At 43.2% G+C, this 6,650-nt stretch overlaps 1 protein-coding gene across 1 annotated transcript; it reads right to left on the reverse strand.

The window, feature by feature from the left end:
- Nucleotides 1–1,513: 1,513 nt before the first annotated feature.
- Nucleotides 1,514–6,000, reverse strand: hsp90ab1 (heat shock protein 90, alpha (cytosolic), class B member 1). Its single transcript, XM_014015473.1, has 12 exons — nt 5,895–6,000; nt 5,002–5,145; nt 4,710–4,916; nt 4,464–4,623; nt 4,251–4,384; nt 3,866–4,174; nt 3,626–3,791; nt 3,354–3,544; nt 2,880–3,027; nt 2,522–2,790; nt 2,108–2,441; nt 1,514–2,032 (listed from the first exon to the last, which is right to left on the reverse strand). Exons 2-12 carry the CDS (start codon nt 5,143–5,145, stop codon nt 1,920–1,922), a joined length of 2,175 nt encoding a protein of 724 aa, XP_013870927.1. The 5' UTR covers nt 5,895–6,000; the 3' UTR covers nt 1,514–1,919.
- Nucleotides 6,001–6,650: the final 650 nt, after the last annotated feature.

Genomic DNA, 6,650 nt, shown 5'->3' on the forward strand with positions numbered 1-6,650 from the left:
AACAAAAGTAATGTCACGGTTTGAAGGACATAATTGCTCAATAAATGAGTAAAATGCAACATTCTATGTTGGGGTTTATTCAACTAACTGACTTTCAAATGAGCTAAAAACAGCTGGTCCTCTGTAGGAAAAAATATAGAGATCACACGCCATGTATTATATGTTTTGTGCTCTTTAGTGATGTTTTTTGTTGTTTACATTAAGGCAAAAAATGCCTCCCTATATTGCCAGAGATGAACTGTTCCTGTTGCTATATCTTTTTAAATCAAACTGCAAAACACAAAGTAATCTTAAAAACATTGTGGTGAAGATTAAATCAATTTAATTGTATTGCCTAAGAGTGAATTATGAAGAAAAGATGGGAGTGGTACAGGAGCGGGAGCCATTTTGAATGGGAGTGGGATGGGAGTGGGAGTCATTGCACCAGGAGTGGGACGGGACAGGAATATTTTTTTTACTCAGGCCCGGGATTGGGATGGGACAGGATTATTTTTTGTGGGAGTGGGACGGGACAGGAGTAAAAATTCACTCCCGTGTCACCCTCTACTCTGCTCAGCGCCCCTTTCAGTTAGCTTTGTGTTATTAATGAAGTATTACAGGAAAAATAAACTACTCATAAAACATGTTCTCCCCCAATGCAGCAATCGCCCCCACCCTCTCTCTCATTTGATTGATGTTGCACTGACTCGTCCTGCTCCGACACTCTGATGGGGGAGGGGCTAGTAGTGCCTCTGAGGTAGTGGTTCGTGTTGACAAACTCAATAAGTCTGTATTTTGTTGTCCCACACGTTTACCTGTATAAAAAGCCTCAAAAGTTCATAAGTTTTGCAAAAAATATTTATAGTCAGCCTCGCAGGGGACATGAAAGCACCCACTGCGAAGCAGGAGGAAAGGAGAGCAGAAAAAGTTCAAAACATTTATTTGCTTTCTGGGAAAGCAAATAAAAGTTTACCATAGTACCTTACACTGTCAAACTTGTTTTTAGGGGTTCAAAATGGGGTGGGTGGGACATGGTTTGGGGTTGCGTTTCAACTCACCTAGGGCACCAAAATGGCTAGAGCCAGCACTGCATGCAGGGTGGAAATGTTGCTTGTCTCAAATATCCAGAGGTTGTGGGTTCAAGCCCAGGTGTGTTAAAAAAAATAAAAATAAAAATCAGATCTCAGGTTTTTTACTCACTGACCCCTGAAGGAGCTTATAGACATGGCTTAAATCAGTGCATTAATCCGTGCATAAAGCTCATTTCAATTTTTAAAATAACCACTCATTGTTTGTAATTTAGCCGAGGCGTATAGCTCCAAACTGAGTAACATTGTTGCATTAAGTTAGGTGGAACTTGATTAAGTATAAAATTTTACTAAATTTTTGTTAATTCTTTTGTAAGAGAGAAAGTCAAGAATAACCTGAAGTTTATACAGAACACAATTCCATGTAGGGACGTCACCATCTAGTGGTGAAAAGATCAAACTTCAACTACATCCTGTTAAATCTAGATCAAGTACCCACACAAAGACAAGGTATTACATGTTTATTTTCTTTGCAAAAACAAGACTTGTAATACAGGCAGGCCTGAACTCAGGCAAAAGAATTGAACAGTCCTCTCTCCATGCAGCATTGCACATGAACTGAATTTACCCCGAACCCTCTGGACAACAGAATCCAACAGTCCAGTACTCAAATATTTACCACAAACATTAACGTTGGAGCCACAGTACTTAGAAAATAATAAAAAAAATTTATTTAATGAATGTCAACTTGGGATTTTTCACAGCAAAGGAATTCTCAAAAAAAGAAAGGTTTAGCAGCGCAAGGCTCCAGTAGCAAGAACACTGGTCCTCCACACCACAGGAATGATTAATTTACAGTTACTGCACTTTTAAAACTACTGGAAGATGAGCCAAGTGTCAGGGGAGGGGAGTTTAGTCGACTTCTTCCATGCGTGAAGCGTCCTCGTCACCCTCCAGGGGGGGCATCTCCTCTGGGACGGATGTGGAGGTGGCCTCTTCTGTTGGAACGTCGTCGTCGTCGATGCCTGAAGAACAAAGATCCCCGTTAGTTCTTTAATCCAAACTAAAAGCTGAATTAACCCTGACGTCTCTGCTCTTACCCAGCCCCAGCTTGATCATTCTGTAGATGCGGTTGGAGTGGGTCTGTGGATCGTCCAGGGAGAAGCCTGAGGACAGCAGGGCCGTCTCAAACAGCAGCACCACCAGGTCTTTGACAGCTTTGTCGTTTTTRTCAGCTTCAGCCTTCTGCCGTAGTGTCTCCATGATGGGGTGGTCAGGATTGATCTCCAGGTGCTTCTTGGCCATCATGTAACCCATGGTGGAGTTGTCCCTCAGCGCCTGGGCCTTCATGATCCTCTCCATGTTGGCCGTCCAGCCGTAGGTGCTCGTCACGATACAGCAGGGAGAGGACACCAGCCTGTTGGACACGGTCACCTGGAGGACAGAAGACTTGCTTGAACCTCATCAAATCTGAAATTTAACCAAAACCAGACTGATCGTTAACTGATGCCGACCTTTTCTACTTTCTTGTCAAGGATTTCCTTCATGAGCTTGCAGAGGTTCTCGTATTTGGCCTTGTCTTCCTCCATCTTTTTCTTCTCCTCCTCGTCTTCTGGCAGCTCCAGGCCCTCTTTGGTGACGGAGACCAGGGTCTTACCGTCAAACTCCTTCAGCTGCTGGATGCAGTACTCGTCGATGGGCTCCGTCATGTACAGCACCTCGAAGCCACGCTTGCGGACACGCTCGACGAAGGCAGAGTTGGCCACCTGGTCCTTGCTCTCACCTACAAACAAACACCAGAGATGTTCAAAGATTAAAACTTTTTTAAGAGGGTAAAGTAAAAGTATTCCCTCTTTAGAAAAGTAAAAATACCAGTAATGTAATAGATGGACTTCTGGTTTTCCTTCATGCGGGTCAGGTACTCTGTCAAAGAGGTGGTCTCGTCTCCAGACTGGGAGCTGTGGTAGCGAAGCAGTTCTGACAGCTTCTTGCGGTTTTGAGAGTCTTCGTGGATGCCCAGCTGAAAACAGCGAAAATACAGTGTATTTAGCAAATTAAAAAATAAATAAATAAAAAAATAACAACAACAAAATAGGGAAAATACAGTGTATTTAGTAAATTAAAAAAGCCCCACAATAAATAAAGATACAAAATTAAAAAAACAAAACAAAAACTAACTCAACTAAAAAATAAATAAATAGATAAATAAATAAAATAAAAAAAAATCTTTATGGGGATTAGTTTAGTGTAGTTTCAGGCTGAGTGACAACTATTGACTAAAACTCTGCAGACATCCACTGTAAACCAGTTTAAATGAAAAGGTTTTGGTTCTGAGGGTTTAAATACCTTGATGTTCTTTGAGAAGCCCTCGTAGAACTTCTTGTAGTTTTCTTTGTCCTCAGCCAGTTCTGCAAACAGCTCCAAACACTTCTTGACGATGTTTTTGCGGATGACCTTCAGGATCTTGCTCTGCTGCAGCATTTCTCTGGAGATGTTGAGGGGCAGGTCTTCTGAGTCCACGACGCCGCGGATGAAGTCTGGAATAAATTAAATAAATTGAAGCTTTAACGAGCAGCTCTGTGTGAGCAGATCTGAACTCCAGCCCTGGCTGAGCTTACTCAGGTACTCTGGGATGAGCTCCTCGCAGTTGTCCATGATGAAGACTCTCCTGACGTAAAGCTTGATGTTGTTCTTCTTCTTCTTGTTCTCGAACAGATCAAAAGGTGCGCGGCGAGGAATGAAGAGCAGAGCCCTGAACTCCAGCTGACCTTCCACTGAGAAGTGCTGTGAAGGAAAAACAACAGTTTAAACTCTTATTCCACATTAATCCCAACAGACGGACTAAAAGGTCTGTTTACCTTGACAGCCAGGTGGTCCTCCCAGTCGTTGGTCAGACTCTTGTAGAACTCGCCGTATTCCTCGTTCGTGATGTCGTCAGGGTTCCTGGTCCAGATGGGCTTGGTTTTGTTCAGCTCCTCCTGATCAATGTACTTCTCCTTGATCTTCTTTTTCTTCTTCTTGTCCTTGTCTTTGGAGTCCTCTTCATCGTCCGAGCCAACGTCCTCAATCTTAGGTTTGTCCTCTCCCTCCTCCTCTTTCTTCTCCTCCTCCGCCTTTTCCTCCTCTGCCTCGTCGTCGCTGATCTCCTTGTCACGTTCCTTCTCCACCTGTGAGCAGTTGAGTCACATTTATAAGCTCACCAATAGTTTCAAACGTTAAATACGAACATTTTAAAGCACTTACAAACAGGGTGATGGGGTAGCCAATGAACTGAGAGTGCTTTTTGACGATCTCCTTGATCCTTTTGTCCTCAACGTACTCAGTCTGGTCCTCCTTCAGGTACAGGATGATCTTTGTTCCACGGCCAATAGGCTCACCTGTGAGTTGAAAGGATTACGAAGTTTAGAGATTTATAAAAATGCTACGATTTCTCAGTTTTGGTTCACAGATACACACCACTGTCAACCTTGACTGTGAAGGAACCTCCAGCAGAGGACTCCCAGGCGTACTGCTCATCATCGTTGTGCTTTGTGATGACAACCACCTTCTCAGCAACAAGGTAGGCGGAGTAGAAACCCACACCAAACTGACCAATCATGGAGATGTCAGCACCAGCCTGAGGAACACAGATTTACATCATGAGACCACGTCATTCAAAATAAGACTTTAAGCTTCACAAAATCATTAAAATCCTTTTTGTACCTGCAGGGCTTCCATAAAGGCCTTCGTGCCAGACTTGGCGATGGTACCCAAGTTGTTAATCAAGTCAGCTTTGGTCATGCCGATGCCGGTGTCCACCAAGGTCAAGGTGCGGTCAGCTTTGTTGGGGATGATGTCGATTTTCAGATCCTTGCCGCTCTCCAGCTTGGAGGGGTCCGTCAAACTTTCATAGCGGATTTTGTCCAGAGCCTGAAGAGAGACAATAAATGTTTTTCTCCTCAATTAAGTCAAAGGAAATTAGCCGCACGTTTCCGACAGCTTTAACTGGACTTACATCAGAAGCGTTTGAGATCAACTCCCTGAGGAAGATCTCTTTGTTGGAATAAAAGGTGTTGATGATCAGGGACATGAGCTGAGCGATCTCTGCCTGGAAGGCAAAGGTCTCAACCTCCTCCTCTTGGTGCATTTCTTCAGGCATCTACAAGAAAAAACAGTGAGTTTATAAAGCTTAAAAAAAAAAGTGATTCGGTTTCACTTTAGAGAAAATGTGACTTTAAGTTGATCATAAATCACAGGTCGGTTTCACAAAGTTGGTCCAGTTGCCAAAGTCTGACAACGCAAGGGCGGAAGTATCAATAAAAAACATGGCTCCTAACCGGAGACAATGGACGCTACGAGCACGTGCTGCGGAGCGGCAAAACCGTCAAAACTGGTTTTATTTCTTCAAAATAAAAGCACGACCACAAACTAGTCCGCGACGCTACAAAACACTTATTAAGTGCTTAATAATGAAACGATCGTTGCTCATTTCTGACTGAATGAGGCATTAAAAATGGAGGGGCCATCGATTACGTAACATCTAAGTGAACATTAGCCGTCCCGGGTTCGTCACGTCAAGCTAACTGGACGGGTCGAACCTGACGCCGGGTCGGAGCTCATTTCCTCTGCAGCTCGATCCAGCTGTGTCACGACCACCACACCTGCCCGACATCACAGCGCCGCATTCATCCCGAGCAGCATCATCGCTGGAAGCCGCTCCAAACACACGATCTGACGGCTACTGAACGCAGCTAACGCCCCTCACGAGACATTTACTGTTAAATTAGCATCAACTCCTGAGCGGGCTTCCGCCGAACATTTTGTTAAATATTTAAAACTCGAATAAAAAAGCTGATATTAAAAGGTTATAATATTAGTCGCGACATAGTAACAATTTGGTGTGCGTACCTTGTTAATTTGGTTGATTTTTCTTGAATAAAATGCAACAAAAGTGATGTCCCTCGCGCTCTCTGACGATGGGGAAAATGAAAGGAACTCCTTTCCTGAAACAGCGACTCTTTATAGACTACACGTGGGTCTGGAGTGCGGTCGTATCCATCCGCGGCCTCGAAATCTACTGGAGCGCCATGGAACAAAACATTTTAAAACAATTGTTTTATCTTAAGCTAACCACTATAGCATTTTAGAAAAAAATAATGAGTAAAAACTGTGATCCCTAAAAGCAAACATTTTCCAGTTATAATAAAAAAAAAACCATAACGAAAGACCTGAACTCAGCGCATCTTTGCCGCCATCTTGTGGCAGTTTACGTTACTGCAAGAGATTCACACAGACAAGAATTTTAGGACTTCACAGATGACATCCAGGCAACATTATCGGCATAAAAAGAAAATATGAGCCTAATCAATATTACACAGGCGCCGTCATTTCCCTGAGGTTTGACAACTAAAGTAGATCTCTTTTATCTGACGGAGGAATATTTAAAATCTGGGAGGTTGTGCTTCGTTTTTTCTAGCACTTTCCATGAAAAACCCGCCTCGCGGTGACGTCACAGGCTTATCCCTTCGCAGCGCAAAGTCACAAGATGTACCTGAAACAGCAGAGCAACAAAAACTCAACACTTAGTCACTGCGTTTTATTACATAAAAAACGGATTTCCTACAGCTATACCAGCAACATAAAGTATAAATGGCTCAATAATAA

The sequence above is a fragment of the Austrofundulus limnaeus genome, unplaced genomic scaffold (genome assembly GCF_001266775.1).
Source record: "Austrofundulus limnaeus strain Quisiro unplaced genomic scaffold, Austrofundulus_limnaeus-1.0 Scaffold129, whole genome shotgun sequence".
Classification (NCBI taxonomy): domain Eukaryota; kingdom Metazoa; phylum Chordata; class Actinopteri; order Cyprinodontiformes; family Rivulidae; genus Austrofundulus; species Austrofundulus limnaeus.